The sequence below is a fragment of the Rhipicephalus sanguineus genome, chromosome 5 (assembly GCF_013339695.2).
Source record: "Rhipicephalus sanguineus isolate Rsan-2018 chromosome 5, BIME_Rsan_1.4, whole genome shotgun sequence".
Taxonomy (NCBI): domain Eukaryota; kingdom Metazoa; phylum Arthropoda; class Arachnida; order Ixodida; family Ixodidae; genus Rhipicephalus; species Rhipicephalus sanguineus.
Window position 1 is genome coordinate 43,583,458 of NC_051180.1, and position 23,239 is coordinate 43,606,696.

At 43.7% G+C, this 23,239-nt stretch overlaps 1 protein-coding gene across 1 annotated transcript in view; it reads right to left on the reverse strand.

Annotated features, from left to right (window-relative positions):
• Positions 1-3,200: 3,200 nt before the first annotated feature.
• Positions 3,201-23,239, reverse strand: part of LOC119393564 (uncharacterized) — a 120,316-nt gene continuing 100,277 nt past the window's right edge. The window contains exons 6-13 of the mRNA XM_037660665.2: positions 19,857-19,984; positions 14,096-14,260; positions 11,409-11,519; positions 9,589-9,670; positions 8,356-8,411; positions 7,061-7,148; positions 5,400-5,439; positions 3,201-3,813 (exon numbers count right to left, since the gene is read on the reverse strand). Of these exons, the coding sequence (XP_037516593.2) occupies positions 3,718-3,813; positions 5,400-5,439; positions 7,061-7,148; positions 8,356-8,411; positions 9,589-9,670; positions 11,409-11,519; positions 14,096-14,260; positions 19,857-19,984 (766 nt within the window). The 3' untranslated portion in view covers positions 3,201-3,717. The remainder of the gene's footprint in view (positions 3,814-5,399; positions 5,440-7,060; positions 7,149-8,355; positions 8,412-9,588; positions 9,671-11,408; positions 11,520-14,095; positions 14,261-19,856; positions 19,985-23,239) is intronic.

The window sequence follows — 23,239 nt, forward strand, 5'->3', positions numbered from 1 at the left end:
TCCGCGTTTGCTCTCTTTCGTCCTCGTTCGCTCTGCTAGTTACGACGACGCCGCTCAACGCACGGAACGGGCGCGGGCTGCGCTCTAAAAGTACTTACGGTTCGAGCGAAAATCAGCTAGCATGGCTGCCTTTCACAGGTGACGGGCAGACGCGCCACGGTTCTGTGGGCGGCCCTGGCATTTTTCGCTTAGGTTGTAACGAAGTAGCTCTAAGTGCTCTGTAAATTTTTCGGGACACTTGACTAATGGTTGAGCAATTACAGTGACTAACAGCACTCAGTGATGTCAGTACCAAGCCTTCCGTCCGTTCGCGATACATTTAGGTGATTGCTATTGCCGAAAATTTCCTGCTGTACTCCCGATGTCGCAGGCCTCGACAGCTGGTATGGTGGCGCTGCGGCGCTAGGACAGTCAGCGCCGCGAGTAGCGGCCGCGCGCGTGATCCCGTCGTGGCATGCTGCGAATGCCGCTCTTTGTGAGCAGAGCAATTGCATTGCGGAACGAGCAGCGCGTGTGATTGTGTGGATCCCACGGTACTGAATACGTAGAAAGATATTTAAAATAAAAGCAATCTTCTTCACGGCAGTGATCTTTACGCCACTAATCATGTTTGCGGCGTCAGGGGGGAAACTGTGTCAGCAAAGGGGCCCTTCGAAGTCAGTTGCAAGTGCGCTGCAAGTGTGTGAAGAGCGTTGACTAGGACGTCCGCCTTCAGGTTATCAAACTTTTATCAAGGTCTTCTATTAAATTAAAAGCATTGTGACGAAGATGCGCCTCCATCCAGCAGCATCGCCAACGCTCGCCACGCTCGGCTCGTGCTTTTTCTTCCCTCATCTATTACGCGAAGAGCTCCCTTTGACTTTTGCATCCGTTCTCGCTATTCAGCAGGGGTACTCGCTATTAATCAGACTGCGTGTGTTAGTTGGTGTTTTCGCTAAGCAAGAGAAAAAACGTTCGTTCCTCTCGCTTTTTTTTACGCTGGCTCGTTCCTTCGGACTTTTCGATGATTTCTGCACATTTTCCCAGCTGTCTATAGAACTAATTGCACATTGTGGGAGCAAGGTGCACATGCAAGGGTGGACGCCGAGGATGGTGTAAGCTCGTCGCCGCCTTGTCTATGTTTGTCAACAAGTGCGAGCACACATCCTGCACAGACCTATCATGCGCCTGGCTCTGGCCATCTCCGCGTCCCCTTCTAGATAGGAAGATGTTTAACGCTTCGTCGCAGGGTCGCACTGTCACCTTTCCGATAGCGCCCATGGAGGAAAACGAGTCGGAACACACAGGCAGAATGCAGGGCTTTAGAGCTTCTCTCGTCATTGCGCAAGAAGTGGGCACTTCAGTGCTTCACAAGCTGCCTAAGACCTCCATCGGGGCTAAAAGAAGGCAGAGTTTATTACCACAACGAGCAAATATGCGCAGTAATAGCAAGGAAAGCATTAAAAAATTAAGAACGTCTATTTATCTCGCACGTCGCACCGCCCTTATCCGACGCTGTCATCGCTCGTTCTCGTGAGCCTTCCATGTAAATCCATATAATTTTATTTTTGGCAGCTTACCGACAATGTTTCTTTAGCTGTTGCGACAGCCATACACGCCACAATACGTAGTTACACTCCTGTTTGACCACGAATTAGCTTCGTCCTTTCGAGCTGCTATGGTTCCGCCCGTACGCACCCGCTCTCAGCCGCGACTGATTAAAACGCGCCGCGCAGCGGGCGGCGCCACTTGTTCAGTCAAAACTGCATCGCACTAGGCCTAGATACAACCTAAGAAGTCCAGATGGGCACCGCCCAGACAACCGAAGCACGACCACCGATCGCGTCCGCGACTAAAGAAATAGTCCCGCTCATCCACTTGTCAGTGTACTCCGAAGGCGGACACCGGCCGTCCGGCTCATGGCGTTAGTCTCGAGTGCACGCCCTTTTGTGCAGGGTATCACGCCCTTTAGTGCAGGCTGCATGCGCCTTTGAGGAGGAAATGCCGCAGACTTCTATAGTCGTATCCGACTATAATATCATATGTTCACTGGTATCACATATTTGACGGAACAGCGCTCCCACACGGCACACTTGACCAAAGATTGGCATGTCAGACGCTGGCATTTGAAATCAAAAGTAGAACATATATGTCTGGTCAAGAACTATTGCAGTAAATGAAGCAAAACAAAGCGAACATAAAAAAAAAGTCACAGTTTCGCCGCAAGGGCGAAGCAATGAAAGCGATAGCAAGAAACTAATGCTATACGAAGTGAGCCTCGCCAATGGATACTCTCAGTTTGAACAGCGCTCCTGTTGCAAAGGCGGCCGAAACAGCGAAGGAAACTAGCGTGCTTCAAGTGTTGAGCTGTGACACTTGATAGTTCGCGCTCATCTTCTGCTTGTTCGTTTAGCGGCGTCCCTTGAGCTCGAGTGACTTTGGTACGCTCCGTAACATGAGCGTGAACATCACGGTGAAAGCTTGAAACATCCCTCTTCCCCTCACCACGAGAAAACCGCGCGAGCAGACAGCGGAAGGGCAAGCCTCTCCCTGCGCATATAGAAGAAGAAGCGAGCGATCTCGTCGACGACTTTTAAATGCGCCCGTCGCGATCCTAGCGCCATCTCGCTGGTAATGAAGAAACGCTTATAAGAGCCTGCCATCTGTGAGTCTGTCCAGCGGTAAAGGGTGTGTATATAATGCTCACCGTTAGCTACGTGGAGTATCTGCGTTTCGTGGCGTAGTGGTTAGCGCCACTCGCTGCGGAACAAGAGGTCCCTGGTTCGATTCCGCGCTTCGGAAGCATTTTTCTGAATTATTTTCTTTGGGGCTTTTATATATATATATATATATATACTTATACATATACGGTGCATGACGGCGCCGCTATCGCATTGAAATGCGTTTTAGCTGCCCCACAAAATAGCTGTTGTGAGCAAGGCCGAATCATCTGTTATTGAATGCTTTTACTGGTGTCGCTACTGTTTATATTTCAGAGTGGCATTTCATTGAATAGTCGGCAGTTTGAAGCTATTCCTTGAACAGTTGCCCCTATGAATATTAAAAAGTGCTACTAGTTTTACAGGTCTGAAGTGGCGTTGCATGAAAAAGCTTAACTGGCTAGAGATATATGTGATATTATGGATGAGAGGGCACTAGTGGTATAAAGTCACCCACGCACCATACTCTAGACGTACTAATGAAATCGAAGCACAGAAGGATATTATTGGATCGCCTTTATTTTTTTCCCGTAGCCAATATACACAGCCTCTGCATTACAAACATGGTCCAACGTTACAGTGATTTTTGTCAGAAAGAAATTAAGCACAAAAAGTTGGCCATCATTAATGGGTCCCAGTTTTGACAATCACAGACAAACACTGTACAAAAGCAATAACTAATGTTACAGTCGGTGCTTTTTGTCAGAAATACAAAACAAAAAAGAAAAGTTCCCCGCCACTGAATGGTACTAGCTTTTACATTCATTCCATACGTATGCTGCGCATGGCTTCACCGCGGTGTCGTTCATTTCGATAGTTCGTGAGGAATTTCAAAGCCCGTGTCACGTGGCTTAGCCAAGCAGCTCACACTGACATTTGGTGGTACGAAAACAGTGAAGTCCAGGCAGCACTCTTCAGGTGGTGAAATGACTAGCCCATATTCCATCGTCGCGATGAGAGATGTAAAAAAAAAAAACGTTTGTGGACGAAAGAGATGATAGTTATTGAGTGAGTGCTCTCATAGTGACGTGTAGTCCCTCTGTAGTGAGGCTGGGTCCGAAGCTCTGAATGGGCCGTCGTAGCCACGAAGCTCCCGTTGGGTAGGTCGTTCAGGCTGCGCAGTAAGAGATGCCATTATAAGTACGGTTTTCAAGGTCGCGTCTTGTAAGTAATTATTCTTCAAGAGAGAAATTTCCTTGTGGAATCAAGTACGAATGTTCGAGAAAAACAAGCTTCGAAATCCTATAAAAATTCATTGTCTTTTCTCGTGTCTGAATCAAGCAGAAAACTTGCGTGGAGCCTTGAGAAGGAAGGAGACATAGTTGAACTAATGTGTGCACATGTGATTATGTTTACACGGGCGCTCCGTGTGTGTGTACTCCTCCTTTTGTCCGTTGTCGTCGTCGCGCCTTACACGTCAAATATGATTATGTTCACAACGAGATGTCAGAAAAAATGACGAGTTTAAATGATGGCTGCTCAGTTGCATTATCTGGCGCCTGGCAACCGTGACAGTATTAATAGAAACGAGGGAAAAGCGTGTTACAAGGTGCGTGGGCAGTGTAGAGCTTGCAGAAGGAACCAAGTGTTCTAATAAAGTACTGCACCCGGCACCGAATATACGAAGACACGGTTCCACTAGCCAAATAATGAACAAAATAAATTCGTTCATATGCTGATGAAAAGCGAGCCATCCTTCTTGATTGACTGGATATTGCTGAACAGCAATCTTCGTCATGAATTTACCCATGAACCGGCGTTCTTGCGCAAAGGCTATCATTCGTATTGCGCAACGGCCATCAATCGCACATGTGTATATCCAGGTGCGACTCTATCTCCTCAGCTGAGTTGTCGCGCTACAGTACAGAAAGGTACGTTTTTCAGTTCTGTTAATCCCATGCCAGGAGTTTTCTTGCCAGGTATATGATACCTCTACTACCAGAGACTAATATGTATTTGTTTCAGCACTGTAAGCCTAATTGGGTTGCTACAGTATGGCAGCAGACACATATAGCGCCGGCAATAAATTGTTTACTCTATGTTTATTAACTGCATAATATCTTATTTACTGTACGTACATTTAGATTTAGATTAGACCAGGCCCGTAGACAGGGAATGGGGGAGGGGGGAGTAGGGACCCTCCTTCCCCTTCCGAAATTCTGATGAGGTGTTTATCGAACATAAATAATGAAAAGAGGTATTTTTCTAAAATAGTGAAGGCCTTCAGCAAGACTCCCCCCCCCCCCCCCCCCCCCCGGAAAAGAATTCCTGGCTTCGGGCCTGGATTGGGCTATAATTGGTTATCACTACAGTTCATTTCATTAATGTCTAAGTGCGCAGTAATTTGCTATCAGTTTAATTATGGAAGGTTCAGTAATTGCACACACGTCCGCATACATTAGAGATAAGGAGGGAAGAAGTGTATTGTTCTAGGGCGTACTGGATATGATTTAGTGACGAATTAGAACAATATAACTAACAAATATAACCAACTGAGAGTACTATCTCTGATATGCTGAAATCGATTTATTGTCAAAGGAATATAGACTGAGTGTTGGAGCGTCACGATCAGATTAGCATGAATAGTGGCAAGAAAGGCGCTTAATAACAGTAGATGGAACAGCTCGAAGTAATGGACAGCATAGAAATGAACTCTAGAAGGCTATTATTCTTGCAAACATAAATAAGACCTGCACTTACATCCTTCTTGAAGCTGGGGCCTTCAAGTTTCTTCTTGAGCCTGAGAGAGGAAAAACGGCATAGTTGTCATAAGTGTGCATGCAAATCGTGATAATGATGAGTACTCAAAGAAGCTTATGCCGATAGTCGCGCACAGTAGTAAACACTGTACAATGACGTGAAGAGCACAACAACACAGCGCGTTAGAATGTGTCTGAAATCACCTAAGAAGAATTACTCTATTAATACGCCAAAATAACACAGCACTTCAGCGCAATTAGTCATTAGCTGAAAGTGTTCTGAGGCATACGTATAATGTTTAATATGAGACAGATCAAAATTACCTTGCTGTCCGAATGACATGTGGCGCATTAATTTTATTGGTAAGCAATCGAAGTTGTAGCTGACCTCCCTCTGTGCTTTCTTGTAATTGCTATGAGTGAATGAGGTGGTTACCACTTTTTAGTGACTACAAACTTGATTCCTCTCTTACAGTAGGTGAAAAACAGAGCAAAAAAGCAATACATTCAAGGTTTCGAACGAGTAAATGCTTGCATGTAGCGGAGAAAGAATCGCTGTCCCGTCAGTTATGTGCGTACGCGCGCCAAAATTTTTTGAAAAATATTTAAAAAAAGAAGAGATGAGACACTTTTGCACATTACTGCCAGAATCGTACAATGAAGACGCTGCGCCCCCTAAAACCCCCCTGCTTACCTCGAGAGAAAAAAACAATGAAAGAAAGTCACTCGCCTATTGTAAGGTTCTCTTTGTCGTCAAATATTTCCTTCCTGCCCATCGACTGCGGTGTAGTAATATTGTGTTCTTTAAACACACTTATATGCTTTATATGAACCATGATGATTACTTATTACAGGAACTATAAATAAACATTTATTTACACAAATATATATGTTAAATCTATAAATCTTACACATTTTCTCGGCTAATGTTATGTACAAAGGACTCGTCTAAGAGCTTATGGTCCGATTTATGCTACAAAGAGAGTTAACTTTTTATGACTCATCTATACAGAGTCTTCATACATGCTCTTTACCTGAAGAAAATCGATCTTTTACGGAGAGCGCTGAGACATTTTTTGTAAAAGCAAATTTATTTGTAAATGGAGTTCGGACGCACCAGGCTCGGCATAGTATGATTAACGAAACCTTTCTGACTATACCGCGAATGACGAGGTCTGGCACAGTATCTCATTGCAAGGTCTCTGCAGCATGTATATACAGTTAAAACTGGATCTAACGAAACCTGATTTTACGAAGTTCCCCATTGAACGAAATAATTCGACGGTGGTCATCACTTTGTTAAACTGAATTCAACTGCAGTTCAAAACAGCAGTAATTTTGGAGAGATTATCCTAAATGTTTGAATTAAGCAGCATTTTTGCTGAATTCAAGTGGGAAAAACAATTTGATCACCGCTTATTCATTGGTAAACACGATAGTTTTGGTAGTCCCTGCTGTCTGGCAGTGCTCTGCAAAACATGAAGATTTATTAAAATGCAATAATTACTTTTCACACTTTTCTTTCTTCTTGCTAGTTGTTTCATGCCTTTATTTCACTTGCAAACAGCATCAGTGTTGTTGCTAATGAGGTGTTATTTTTGCGGGCCTGTGAGCATTGTGAAAATACAGGTTTTTCATACAGCGTGAATCTTTTCTTTTTACCTGGATATGATGCTTGCAGAGACGACGAAGCACATCAGTAACAAGGATGAAAGAACGACACCAACAATGACGATGTTCAGCTGGGCGGCTGAAAGAGAATGTCAGACATTTCAAACAGCGTAGAATTAAAAAGTGACCTTGTGGACAACAAAACCACTAATGTGCATGGTTATGGATAGTTTTAGTTGCTGCTGTTGGTGCCTGTCACATGTACAGCCCCCACCATGCTATACGTGAAACGTGTATCGAGCTACATTTCGCTGTTTCTGTGGAGGGTCTATAGTGCAAGATTGAGTAACTGTATAGCTAGCGTACGTGGCTCTAGCTCTGAACGTCTCTTTTTTTCAAATCATTCAGTGTTTACTCCAAGCCAGTGGCTTAGCCGGGGGGGGGGGGGGGGGCATGGCTTCAGAACGGCGCAACAAGGAAGACGACGAAAGATCACACGTCTTTTCGTCTTCCTTGTTGCGCCGTTCTGAAGCCATGCATCTGTACCAACTCACCCAATTGTCAGTGCTACTCAGGGGTGGGGGGCACACCGGGCCTGTGCCTCCCCCCCCCCCCGAAATTTTATTTTGCTGTGACATACAGAGCTCAAAATGACACTCAATCACATCTGCCTGCCCGACCCCCACTTCAGATCAAGGAGGTGCATCATAGAGCAGGTAGCGCAAAAGATACGTTGACACAAGCCAGGAACAAAAACACGAGACTTCCCCCACCCCACCCCAAACACGAGATCAAGGAGGTGCCCCAACCCCGAAAAAAATTTCTGGCTACGCCCCTGCTTCAAGGATATTTTTAAAAAGTAAAGCAGATGGACAACTTTTTTTTATTGTTAAGGTGAAATCGGGCAGTTGCTGTATAATCATGCAAGCGTGCATGCCTCATCTGGATACCTACGTTGCAGGCCATAGACGCTGCTCTGCCCATTCGGAGTAATGAAGGCGAAAATCTCGGCTGACTCACAAAAGTGTGGTGCTAAAGGTGTTAAATGATTAAGAGTTGCAATCTAAGCCATGTGCCACGCCTTTCAAGCACACAGCACAAGATAAAGACAAGGATGAATGGTTGCTGGTAAAAGTTGGCGGCATTAGGCTAGTTTTAACTATATAACAGCCATGTACTTTTTTTTCCTTCTTCAGGAAGAGTTACATAACTGGGACATAAACTTTGAAGAATGAATTCGCAATACGAATCTGAAATTACTTTCTAGATTAAATATAAGGCCTCGTGAAGGAAGTTCAAAGTTCATCTCAAAGGGAAATATTTCCTTAGAGGAATTGGAGACTTACACAGGAAGGACTTGTTGTCACGTTGGCACAGTGGACCTGTACGCTTGGGAGGGCATCTGCAAGTATTAAGTGTATAGACTGACATTATGAAAAATGGAAAGCAATACAGGCGCGAAGAATACTGAATGTAATTTATGAACAGGTGCACTGGGCAAAATTAGAACTGAGACCATGTTTAGCAGAGAGATTTACGCTATGAAATATTTGTCGTATATGACGTGTTTCTAGTGATGAACGATTGGCCTTAATGACAGCTTCAACTTTCTGAGTGTTCCGACTTGCAGTGTGGGGAGGCCACAAGGTTGCTCCTAATGGTGCTAGCTTCTCTTGAGTTCAGCTGATGAAACCTAGGTAACCCACAGCAATAAATCAAGAGGAGGCACCTCGATACGTGGCATGATAATAAAGTAGTAGGAGCCAGACAATTTTAGAGTTTTTGTTATCGTGCGTTTTCTATTAGATGAAGCCCCTATATAATTGAGGAAACCTAAAAATAGGCTTTGTGCGGTAAGCGCACGGAAGTTTGTGCTAGTTCCAAGTTTCTGCTTATTCGCAAGTTCATAAAAATTACGTCGCGAACGAAGCTTGCGAGTTTTTGTGAAATCTTGAAACAGTGCATAGGCACCGCTTACGGCGGGTAAACTATGGAAGCCATAAGCTAGTGTTGTGTTTGTCAAGAATACACATAATAATGAAAAAAAAATGAGAAAGAGACACAGCTATGAGTTTCCAGATAACGTTTTGTTTTACGCACATCCCTGCACTAACACCATTGCCATGAATACATTTTACGGTGCTAAAGTAAACTTCATTTTCAAGTGATCTAGGTGTGCGTTCGTTTACAGTGTTTCATTTCTCATGATATTTTTATTCTAAATACTTTGTATCAAATAGCCCAAAGGCAAATTCTTTTGAAGTGGATTTGTACTTGACATATTTACAGATTTCCTTTCGCAGTATTTACATCGCTTGTTGTTTCCACGTTCAAGGAAACGTATCAGGCGTAAAAAAAAACTAAAGCGATAGCTAGCTAAGGAAGCGGAGATGTTTAGCGTGGGTGATTAGTTGTAATAGTGACAGACATAGCAAGCGTTTCCGTCGAAGTGGTGGCCAGCGACTCTGGAATCCTAGAGTTACTCGACACCCGATATATCTCACATGCTGTCGCAAATTGGTTGAATAAACGATTACCTTCAAATTTTGAACGAGCCAGAGAAGCAATATTTTACTTACCTGCAGTAGAAGCTTTGGTAATCTATACCAGGTTCGCACACTGCTTCGCCGTAGCATGGACTTGGCTTGGAGTCACAGATGCCTGCACGAAATTTAATTATAGTAATTCTATTTCAGAAAACCAAAACGTAAAACTGCACGCTATGAAGGTGATTGTTGCTGACATGGCAATTATCAGCAACTTAGCAGGTCTGAGTATCAGGGGCAAGACACATACAGTAAGAAAATATGTTAAGCTTGCGAACTGTAGGAAGCCAAAACTAAACTGATAGGATCTAAAAGTTAATTTTAGGTTCACTGACTAGCGAAAGAGATGAGTTCACGGGAAATGTTGCTGAACATATAGCGTAGCTATTTAGTTGCTGCTGTGATCCAGAATGACAAGGCTCAATTGTGCAGATTTCAGCTTTTACGCAACGTGCTTTTTTTTTTTAATTCCTGTGTCGTGGTTGTCTTCGCCTGTATATCGCGACCTGTTTGACGCTCCATGGCAGTGATAGCGCTGCTTACGCTCTTAACCCTTACGATGTTCTTGTTAGATTGACATACAATAAATGCGGTATATTTTTTTACTCGGAATGTTGCCCACTACAGGATGGGATTGCAGCTAGGTTATCGTAACAATAAAAAAAAAAACGTTGTTTTATAATAAATAAGTTAGAGCGCATATCAGTGCGACACTCTTTCATGGTAATTTATCAATGCTATGCGGATCCTGCTCCAGTGAGAATAAAAATGAACTCAAACTCTTTGGTTATAGGTGAATATGATCATGAATTTGTGAGACGCAACACAGTGTGAGACTTCTGATTTGTTTCGGCAAAGCGCGCTTATTTGACGTGCAGCCATAGCTAACTATATTTCATAGCTTTCTTTTTCGAAATTTTCATTCGAAATTCTGCACCTATCACCTTGGATGATCTGAAGCTCAGGAGTTCAACGGCATATCCACTACGTTACCGCAGCGGTGGTATTGGATTTGGATTGGAAGAAATGCCATGAATTTAATAAGCAATACTGAGGCATATTCATTCTAACCACCAGTCAGTAAAATTGAGCTTTACTATGTGTGTTTTCATTATTTTGTAGGCATCCTATTCAACCGCAAAATTATATTTCATATGATTACAGCTTTCTCTAGAATTACGAAAGGTGAACATTGCCGTCCGCAGGCGTTTGTAATAGCACAATTCAACAAAAGAAATCCGCATGGATTTCCCAGAAACAAATCTTCCTAGTTGACGCAAAATTAGTCGTGGTCGGGGATTCGAACCCGGGCCCAGCACCTTTCCGGGGTGGTCGCTATTTCATCTGAGGTATCCAAGAGGCCAGCAAGTCGAAACGCGAGGGGGAATCGATCGACCCTCGTCGCGCATGAACCGATCACTCCTGCGGAATTCTGCAAGGTGAACGATCTTGTTACTAGATGTTCACACCTTGCGCCTTGCGGGATAGGTACTCCTTGCGGGATTCCGTAGAACTGACTTGCCATATTTGTCTAATTAGTGTGACCACAAACCTTGTCGGGCATCGTTCTTTTGGTCATGTGGCCCCATTTCCGCGCTCCCCTAAAATATGTATCAGTGGGGTTGTACTGTGTTGGGTGATCGTCGCCAGACATAAGTGTCAGTGAAACCAACGAAGCGTACAAATAATGCACGACGTAATAGTACATAACAGGTAAAGGTAAAATGCATGACAAGAAGGTGGTGAATGATGCCGTGTATCTGCGGTGAACAACAGTCGTCGTCTGTATATTGTAGAGTCTAAGATAATAATGGGGAATACAGTACTATATTTTATAATAAAGCAGTACTTACTTATGCACTCGTTCGTGGCCGAGTCATGCTTGTACTGCGGTTTGCACACGCATGATTCGCCGACACAGTGTTTTCGATCTGAACTTGTGCAGGTCTTGTTGCAGGGTAGTGCTGTAACAGTGTAAAATACCTTGATGAACGCGCGATGATTTTACGTTTACTTTCGATAAATGCTATTCTGTCTGCATATTCGAGCCTTCGACAATACTTTTTGATCTTGAACTCCTACGTGATTGGCCAAGAAACGAATAGTCAAACACAAATGGACATATTTGATTTGTATGACTTTTTAAAAAGTTTAGAATTGGTCATCGGGAAGATGGTTGTCTTTTGTCGCAGGTGTGAGCCACGACTTCTTGCTTCTGATAGTTTATGCCCATGAAGTCGTTAACACCCATCTGGTTGTTTCTGTATCGTTGCACTTTGTTAGGTGTAGAATTACATGGAGATGTCAGAGACTTCGTTGCGCTACTTATTCGCACTGCATGCTTTGAGCCCTGTGCGTAAAGTTAAATTAGTTTTCAAAATAGATGTATTTCGCTGCACAACTAGGTCTCTTCGTGGCATAACTCTTCGAGCACTCTTTTGCAGCTCGCTTTGTAGACATAAAAAAAACAAAAGAAACTTTTTGCCTTTTTTATTTCTGTGTGCTGTGGGTATCTGTCTGTTAGAGCTGTAAAAAGTTTCAATCAATCAATCAATCAATCAATCAATCAATCAATCAATCAATCAATCAATCAATCAATCAATCAATCAATCAATCAATCAATCAATCAATCAATCAATCAATCAATCAATCAATCAATGTTAATATAAAAATGCTCAGATTGGGTACCATTGTGCATCTTTATTGATTTTTATTGATTTTCTAGTGGACCTTTCTCATGTGGTGCGAAAAAGCCTACATATATCTAACGAACTCTTGTGTATTCTTAAGTTTAATGCCATTAAGCGGTTCTGGGCAGTCAACAAAAGTGAACACGCGTGACGAAAAAATTCAAGTCGGCTTTCCCGGGCTGGCCTTCTCAAAAAGGTAGATCACAACAGGGAGGAATATGTATTTTGGCACCTTTCGCACAGACGTTGCAGGAGGAGGAGGAGGAAGTGGAAGACGGAAGGACAGGGTGGCTAGCCAGTTCTCAGACCAGCTGGCTACCCTGTGCTGACGTAGTGGCAGCTAATGATAGCAACTAGGGGTGCGCGTATATTCGAAACCGGAATAACAAGTCGAGTTTAATTTCGTCAAACACATAATACTTGTAAGTGGAATAATATTTGTAATATTTACATAACGGAATATTTTTCGACTCTAATATTTCAAAGGATCAACATTGTGCGATAAATATCAGCTAGATGATATTACGATAAATTTTATTCCCGCGCATTGCATATAGCTATAAAACCTCGGAACGTAAATGTAGAGCTGGCTTAACCACTGAGAGAACCAGGATTTGGCTGCTGTACAATGCTTATTTGTCAATTTTCGCGGATTCCTTGCATACATAGAAAGCGCTTTTTCTTTAAATTATAACGTCACATTTGGATTTTTGTAGCGTAAGCTGTTGAACTCGCATCAGATTTTGGTGGCGATGTAGTACGCCGCAGCTGTCCGTCGCATCTACCGCTCACGAAGACGAAAAGAGAGAGAGAGAAAAAAAGAAGGGTGCGATCCGGAATCGAACACCATGCGTTCTGCGTTGCAGTCAAGCATTCTACAACAGAGACAGGCCAGTGCTTAAAACTACCTCGCAGAAAGATGCTACACCAGCGTCATGTACATTGGACGAGAGGTCACGTTAACAGATGTAATATTTCGTGGCAGTATAGCGCATAATCGCACGAGGCTTCACTCCATGCCAGTCGCATAACGAGTTGGTGGCTTAAAGCTGCCCACCCAAAGGGTTCAGCCATGATTCATCATCATTAGCCACAGCCTCAACAATGTCTGCAGCTACGTAGGCGCACACGTTGCATTACAGACGCGTAGCGGGCACTTCACAACATCGCATAATGACGACTGTGCGGGTGCCATGCGCCCTCATGTTTGTCATGGGCTCTAAGACCGTTCCTCCATCTTACACCGTAACTGTGCTACGTGTTCCGCACATGCCTATTTTTTAAAAGGAACTCTGTATAACGTGGAGTTTAATGGCAGAGTAGCGTCATCGTCGTCACTGTTATAATCAGCCATCACAGAGCCGCGCATCTCACGTCGCTTTGTGTAAATTGCAGTGCACGTTCAAATTCGCGGCTAGGCTAGTGGCGCGAGCTGTTGGCCGCTTAATGCTGCATTCCTCCCGAATAAACGCACGACGAGGAAGACACGCGAAGTGGGCTGCCCATACGTCAATCTTTGCAACATAGACGAGCTGATATTATGAATACCAGGACGGGAACGTCGTCTGCCAAAATGGCCTTCAATTGCGTGGCAACAGTTGTGAAAATATTGGGTATACACTTTGATTCGCGTATAGCACGATTCAATTTGTATTTGATTTGGCAGAAATCTTTATGATCGCACACCCTTACAACAGTAGCAGTAAAAGTAATAATGATGGTGATTACCATAATCAGAAAGACACCTGTATCTGCAATGGATGCGTGAAGGACCTGGTTCCATTAATGACGGCATTTCGTTTGAATTGAGACTTGCAAGTTTGCAATCTATTTACCCAAACTATACTTACGCTTGCAAACTTGGAATGGTATTCCACGTAATTTTGTCTCTCCGATAGGCTCCGCTTTCGTAGTGTCACAGGAAAATGTGGCATCGGTTGTTTCGTTCTCTGCGCATTTCATGCCGAAGTCATCGGCAATGGCCTTGAGATCTTTGCATTGCTTTGCACGCTCGGCTGAAATAATGTAAATGAATTGCTTCAGAATCGCTCAAATTGAAATCAATAGATAAGTGGAGTACATGTCTTGAATCTTCCACACGAATCTCTAAAATGTAGCACTACGCCTCCGTTTATTTGTGTCTTTAAGTCAGGTAAGATAAGGTTTGTAGAACGAACAAAACTTGGCTGAATCCTTTTACTTTCTCACTGTATTGTATACACGTGCAAGTAAAGACAACTCACCAATGAATTCAACAATCGAACACAAAATTTATTTTACATAAGCAACACAATACATTACAAAAGAAAGGTGCAAGAGAATAAGGGCGGTAGATCTGTAGCTTGACTAAGCTTTAACAGTTAAGTCCATGGAGGAGTAATAGCACGTCAGTTTGGTTTACAGTTCAATGAGAAACATAATCTGCGGCAAGAACATCTGAGCAAAACAACTGAAATGCGTGTTGAAAACAGTTACACAAATACAGTTAGAACTCAGCCTAACGACACCCGATTTTACGACGTTCTTGGATGGTGCCCATAGGGTTAAGGTGGGGTGAGACTTCCTTTGGTCAAAAAATTCAATTTGGGTTTTGCAACCACCTGATAGAGAATTTCTTTCTCTTTCAGAAAATATATCACACTTGGGCACTCGCGGTTTCAAAAACAATTGGTCCCTTTTCTTTGACACTTTGACAGGAAATGCGCGTACCCCTACGTTATTTCTGCGTTTTTCTCAAAACAAAATTTTTGGAATTTGTGTACCTTTTTGTCGAGAACTAGCGGGCGACAGCAAACAAAATTTTCCACATATAATAATTAGTGGCATTTACATAACTGGCATTAGAATCAGTAGCCTAGTTGCCCTTGTATTTTTTAGTTAAAAAACATTCATAAGTGGCAATTTTCATACATCGACAAACGTAAAAAAATCGAGTTTTCGTTGTGCGCTCACAATTTTATTTCCACTTCGGTAAACCGTTTGTAGCTACTTTTTTGCAAAATTTCAATACTCCGCAGATAGCAGATTTTGTCAGAAAGGTACATATATGACGAAAAAAAAATACTAAACGCAATTTGAAACCAATTTTGAGCTATAATGCAACCTAGCTGCGCATACTTTTAAAATACCCTGCAAATTTTATAGCCATAGCTTACCGCTGCTGTAAAGCCAAACTTTGAAACTCACTTTCAAAGTCTCACCCCACCTTAAATGTTGTCATCAACTGGAATTAATGCAACTAGCTTGGCTCCAAACCCGATTTAACGAAGGTTCTCCTGAAAATGAGTGAAAGAGGGGTGATTTCTTTCTAATTTTGACACAGAAGGGTTTTTCTTCGAGCATGCAGGGGCTCTAACTTAACTATCTCGTTAAAACATCTAGCTGCCCTAATCACGACCCCAGCTATATTTTGAAGAAGCTGCAAGCCGCGCCCATGCACCTAACAATGGAGTCAGCAATTTGTAGCGTTCTTACTTGCCAGATGGCGTTGGAATCGGCGGTGGTTTTGTGTCATTGTAAATGCTCCTACAGGAGCTCTACGATGACTGCTTTCGTTATTTCATGGATTATGCGACAGAGGACACTGATCATCTCCTCGCAACTTTCCAGCTCAGCCTGCTCACACAATCACACGCGGTGCCTCACATGTACGGGCTGCCCTTGGGCTGCGCTCGCGGACTTTTCGACGTTATACACCAGGCATCTCTGCTTGCTCCGACCAGGGTCACAGACTTCGACGGTATCAAGGTACGAGCTCACATTCCACTTAACCAAAACATGGAGCTAGGTGTAATATACGATGTCGACATCTCCATGCTTTGTGGCGACCTTCCAATGTCCATCAAGGAGGTTAATGACCATAGCAACATCGTCCAAGCCTCACGTCTGGGCAACTCGCGTTGCATAAAGATTGTCTTCAAAGGTGACATATTGCCATACCACGTGAAGGTGGGACACTTTCGTCACGTGGTTCGTCCATTTACACCAAGACCACTCCAGTGCCGTAAATGTAAAAATACGGGTCATGTGAGTGGAGTTTGCAGGAGCTTGGTGGCTGTGTTTCCACGACGAAAACCGACTAGTCCTCGCTGTGTTGAGGTCTCTCATGACCACGATGCGCACTCTCCTCAACGGGATGACAACTCCATAAGCTCAATGTGCACTGCAAGTTTTGGATTCCTTGGAGCCAGTCCTTGCAAGCCTTTTTAACACGAAAGTGTTTTATGCCGGGGTCCACCAAGATTTCAGTGACGAATTTCCGTCACGGAAGTGACGTCGAAAAAATTTGCACGATCAGATGTCAAAGAAAAAAGTTCCGTCAACGGGCATCGAACCCACGACTGCTCGGTCCGCAACAACAGATGCCGGGCACGCTGTCCACTCCGCCACTGTCACAGACTACAGAGCCTTTACAAACGCGCCTTTTATATCTACCACTTTCCCGGTCGGCGTGGTGGTGTTGCCCTCTGGGAGCGGTAAATTCGTCATTACTCTGGCCTCCGCGATTAGCACCTGCAACACGTGACATGTCCATCCCATTCGGCGCGTTTTCAATAGAAGTTCAATTTTGTCAATGCCTTAACACACCGCGAGGTGGCGACCTTAGCCCAAGCGTCGTAAAAGCGTCGGCCTCGCTCATAGAATCACGCTAATCCAAACCAAAAATAGCTCTGTGACGCGCGCCTGCCTCACCTGGCTGTAACACCGCGTTCCCCGCTCACGCGCTCGCCCCGAGAAATATCGCGGCCGGGCTACTGGGGCGGCACGACGTGCTTTGCGTTTCCCTCTAGTCCGACCTTGGTGCTCAATCATATTTTAACATGCCCCGGGATGGCGTCCAAGTTCTGCGTCCAATATGTGACGCTCTTCTGGCTATCACGCCTCGTTCTCTGATTCCGCTTTCACCGTTAACTAATACAGCTACCGCAAGGGTTTGTTTAATCATTTAGCATGGACGTTAGTCGTCAGGATGGAGATGTACCACCGATCATCAAAGTGGATACATCCACGTTAAACGGTGCTATAGCTGCCAGACATCGATATAGATTGTGCAAACTCACTTATATCAATGTACAGTAAACATTCAGTTACTTCTGTAAGGGCACGCTTTACTTTCGTGTTATACCGATTCCTATGACGGAGTGATCAACCATGTTTTTTAACATCTCGGATTCTAGTCTACTTTTTGACAACCGCAGAGGAACGGGTCTCAAACATTTCTCGGTTGTGACTAAGTGTGCGCGGTGAACGCTGATACGTGTGTGCGCCTATTACTTGTTCTCTATTTCCTCCTCTCTTCCTATATTCTTTTTCTCCCTTCCCCCGTGTAGGGTAACAAACCGGGTACAGCCTGGCGAACCTCCCTGCCTTTCCTTTACTTCTCTCTCTCTAGATGGCAAATCGCTATATTCAAAATCAGTACTAATTAATTGGTTCAAAGCCTTTGTTCCAGGCTTGTCACTTACCTACCACATTTTGCAGCTGGGCAAAATGCGCAATGATTAATTTTATTAAATAAAGCTGAATTTTATCAACCATGGATAAAAAAAGGCTCGAGCTTTGTTCAGGATGGGAAGCAACAAGTTCAGTAGCCAGTGATCAGGTAAAAAAAATACTTCCTATGCCCAAAATAATACAATAGCTGCTGAGGAAAACATTTGCAGTAATGCGCAAACAATTTCCTTGGACAGTTTGCCTATTTTGCTTTATCGGGTTTTCAACAGTACTTCACTCCTACGCACCCGAATCACATAATTTAGTTCATCTCAGCTCTGCTGTTATATTATCTCATGAAACATTGTGAACACCATACTCACTACATTTGACCCAAATATGCCTTTAAGGCTTTCGCTTTCTTGATTCTATTTTTTTTTTGTATCTATGCCGGCAGTATCTATTGCTGGGAGCAGATGCTTGCATGTTCGACATTGTCGGCAGTGAGCACTTTCGTGTACCTTATTTCATTTTTGCATTAACACAACGTAAAGACGTTCGTTATTATACAGCTGTATTCATTTTAAAAGGCAGGGCGTGCAAACACGGACACAAGAAAGAAGTCAGGACACCACAAACGTCGGCGTTTGTGGTGTCCTGACTTCTTTCTTGTGTCCGTGTTTGCACGCCCTGTATTTTTAGAATGAATACTTACCAACTAGCTCAGCTCTCTGTTATTTTATACAGCTGATGGTGACGACGATTTATTTCATCATCATCATCAGCCTGTCTACGCCCACTGCAGGGCAAAGGCCTCTCCCATGTTCCGCCAATCAACCCGGTCCTGTGCTTTCTGTTGCCACGTTCCGCCTACAAACTTCTTAATCTCATCTACCCACCTAATTTTCTGTCTTCCCCTCACGCGTTTGCCCTCTCTTGGAATCCAGTCAGTTACCCTTAATGACCACCGGTTATCCTGCCGACGTGCTACGTGCCCGGCCCATATCCATTTCTTCTTCTTAATTTCAACTATGATATCCTTAACCCCCGTTTGTTCCCTGACCCACTCTGCTCTCTTCCTGTCTCTTAAGGTTACACCTATCATTTTCCTTTCCATCGCTCGCTGCGTCGTCCTCAATTTAAGTTGAACCCTCTTTGTAAGTCTCCAGGTCTCTGCTCCGTAGGTAAGTACCGGTAAGATGCAGCTGTTATATACCTTCCTCTTGAGAGATAGTGGTAGACTACCATTCATGATTTGATAATGCTTGCCGAATGAGCCCCATCCCATTCTTATTCTTCTAGTTATTTCACTCTCATGGTTCGGCTCCGCGTTTACTACCTGTCCTAAGTAGACGTACTCCTTTACAACTTCCAGCGTCTCGCCACCTATCGCAAAGTGCTGTTCTCTGCCAAGATTGTTCCACATTACTTTAGTTTTGTGCATATTAATTTTCAGACCTACTCTTCTACTTTCCGTATCCAGTTCAGTAATCATGAGCTGTATTTCGTCTCCCGCGTTACTCATCAATGCAATGTCATCAGCGAATCGCAGGTTACTGAGATACTCTCCATTAACTCTTATCCCTAATTCTTCCCAATCTAGGGCCCTGAAAACCCCCTGTAAACACGCGGTGAATAGCACGTGTTCCCACATGAATACACCGATTTATTTCATATGAATTGTTATTAGGCAGCTTTAAAACGAAAAAAAAAAGACGAAAGGAGAGAGCAAAAAGGAAAAGAAAGATGTGGTTTCAAGTACGTAAGTAACTCGAAGGCGGAAGAAAGCTGCAGTTTCCCTCTGCGAAATTTTATTGAGATATATATTGATGGGACATATATTCTGACACTCAGTGAAATGATGACTATAGTCGGATACAACTTTAGAAGCCCGCGGCATTTCCTTCTCGAAAGACGGATGTACACAAGCCTGCACCAATTGGCGCAGGCTCCAGACTGACGTCAAGAGCCGGACGGCCGCCGACCCCGTCTTCGGAGAACATCGCGGAGTGCATGAGCGGGACTAGTTCTTCAGCCGCTGAGGCCCACGCTTCGGTAGTCTGGGCGGGGCCTCTCTGGACTTAAATTGTATCCGACTATAGATCAGTCACACTTGCTATGTTTTTGTTAGTTACACTTCTTTCAGCACCACATGGACAGGAAGCAGTCGTAACTTACTTTGTACGCCGCTGAAGGATACACTGCCGAGAGGGCAATTTGGGCCGCAGTTCTTCAACGCATCTTTAACGTAGGTATCTACCTTTTGAGCATTTTCTGCAAACACCTCAAATGCAACGTCGTCACCTCTGGAAGAAGCGAGAACGAATAGGGTTATACAAAAATTGTGTGGACAATGGAAGGAAAGGAATGAAAGGCAGGGAGGTGTGTAGACAAAAATATCTAGCTGGTTAGGCGCGAATTTCGCTTTGATATTACAACATAGAAAAGGAAGCACATCATGCGGTTTTTTACATTTAAAAAGCAAGGCGTCAGTCTCGCCGCAAAAGCGAAGCAATGAACGCGATAGCTACAAATGGGAATGTTGTACAAAGTAAGGCTAGCAGCTCACTCATTTTGGAAACGCAACCGCTGCAGCTAGCGAAGTGACCTTCGTGCAGTCTATGGCTTCGACGCATCTTTGCGATGGGAGCACAACACGTACAAAGCTATGAGCCATCTACAGATCGCCTTCTAAAGATACGGGACACGGCGCGTGCGACCGCGGCCGACCCCGCCCGGTCAAAGTACGCATTTCCTTCTGGATCCGCGCGACAGTGTCGGCCGGCTCGTTTTATCTCTGCTTAATCAAATCAAATCAAATCATTTTATTTCCCAGAAAGAAACAGGTTCTGGAGAGGTTCACTGGCTAAAAGCTGTTTATGGACAGCTTGACGAGGCCAGTGAACCCTATACAAGGCAGTTGGGACAATGACAGAGATATGTAACAACGATAAATTGACCATAAGCTAACATTGCAATACCAAATACGGTGAAGAAAAACACACACACACACACACACACACACACACACACACACACACACACACACACACACACACACACACACACACACACACACATATATATATATATATATATATATATATATATATATATATATATATATATATATATATATATATATATATATATATATATATATATATATATATATATTACTACAAAAAACGTCCCGATACCAAACATAGCACAGAAGATAGTTACATAGACGCGAGCAAAAACAAAAAAATAAAAAAAGAAAGAAATACGAAGGAAAAACCCAACAACCATAACACCAATATCGCCAAAAAATTTTTAAAAAATAATGACGAAATATCAGGGAAGAAATATATACAAAATTGCACCTTGTGTATGACCTGCATCATACAATGTACATCAGATGTCAGACAAAGAAAATTATACAGAGACGCTGTAATTGCTATATGTTTTCCATCATATAACCTACTCGGTACAATATGGATGCACACACTGAAAGAAAAATGAAATCGTACAAAAACAACACATTTCACAACGTCAGAACTTTAGCCCATATTTACAAAAAAGGATCGCAGTTCTTTTAATGAGAAGCTGTTTACCTGACTGTATTTATTGAGAATGGTTGGTAGATTGTATTGCAATGTTTGTGATTTGTAATTATTTCGAAACCTCGGAACAAACCAAACGTCACTGCTTCTTGTTCTTAACAAAACGTTTTTTGCAGTTAGACATGCGGTATTTTTAATGAATTGTTTAAACAAAATGGAAGAGAAATAGCAGGATCGCAGAATGCGAAAGGTATGCATATATAGCGGGGTTCATCGGCAGAGCTTGCGCGCTTTCACTCGCACGTACAACATACGACGCGCGGTGCGATGTTATCGATTTGAACTTTGTACGGAACATGACGGCGCCGGCGACCGCGGCAACAAATGCGCCTGGGGTCTCCATAATTGCTATCGAAGTGAAATTTGAATAATTCTTATAAGCTTATTGTTCACCATGTGTCACAGTTCTAATGGGGTCTCTGCTGCCTGTTCTTGCGCACATGACCAAATGTTGTGCAGTGAGAATAGCTTTAAATACAAGGAATTTTTCTTTGACAGCGTGGGTCAAGAGGCGCCTCGTAAGTTGTTAATAAGAGTATAAGGAGCAATATAACTTAAGTGCTTTCGAGCGAAACATGTACTGACTGATCTGTGTAACTGGTCGTGTTCCAGAAACCCCTCCTCACCCACAAAAAAATTGAGGAGCCCTTCCCCGGTCAGCGAAATGGGGGCAAGCGAAGCTTGGCGTGGGAGTGCCTGACGTACTGCTTTTCTTTCTTTCTTTCTTTCTTTCTTTCTTTCTTTCTTTCTTTCTTTCTTTCTTTCTTTCTTTCTTTCTTTCTTTCTTTCTTTCTTTCTTTCTTTCTTTCTTTCTTTCTTTCTTTCTTTCTAGGCAGCAGCCGTTTTCGAAACACTGTTTTCGGCGGGCGGAATTGGCGTGGCGTCTTTCAAGTTCTTTCCAGCGTCCATCAGCCTGTAGAACGGCCTAACGAAATGACATTCACGCGATCATGGAAACGTGGTTTAGGAATTCAATTTTCTGCTCGCATATCATGAAATTGTGACACACTAAAGGCTGAATCGGCAAGTATACACAGGTGCGGACATATTGCTCAGTAAGAAAGACGAGGTTATGTGGCGAAAGTTGCAGCCCGTACTTTGCAGCAAGTGGCACCCAGAAGTTTTCCGGTCCCAGTGCAAATTTTGTGATGTGGCAGCGAATTTGGTTCACATGGTGTGGACATGTCCGAGTCAGAACGATGGTTCTCAAACTCTAGAATCCTGGGAGGCCCTGCTCCGCAACACAGACCCCAACGTTCAGCGGGACCTCATCAGTCAAGCCCTTGCTTCTGCCGTGCCTCAAGGGATTCCGGCCGACGGCTAGGGGCGACGGGCAACGCCTGACGTCATTGACTGATTTTAAAAATAAAGCTTTTTTTCCTCTCTCTCTCTCTCGAAGTCGAAATTTTCCTGAAATGTGCAATTCCTGATATCGACTTTGCGCGTTGTCCAGCAGATCGCTTTTAGTCCGTCAACACGAAATAATGAAATGAAGCTCCCACAGCAAGTGTATTGCTTTTTGCATCGTCGGTAGAACACATTCATATGCTTCAGTTCAGTTCACATTGGGCACGCATGGGCGCGTGGCCTAGTGTTTAAGGCACTCGCATGTTTTGGATTTGGCTGTTTCTGAGAGGAGATAGGAAAACGTTTATTAGGTGGCCAGTAAGTGAATGTGGGAGGGTCCCTTATTCCAGGAACCTTCTGACTTGGGCCACCTGCCGGGCCCGCGCGACGAGTTGGCGCTGGTCGACCAGGTCCGGCTTAGAGATCGCAGCCTCCCACGCTTCACTAAGGAGGTTTGGGTCTGCATCTGTTTCTGCTGCTTGTATGGCTGGGTTGCTGCTTTTGCATTGCAGCAGAAGGTGTGCGAGGGTGTCTAACACATTACAGTGTGGGCACATGTAATCGTATGACGTTGGTTTTGGTGATGCATTAGAATGCCGTGCGTAAATG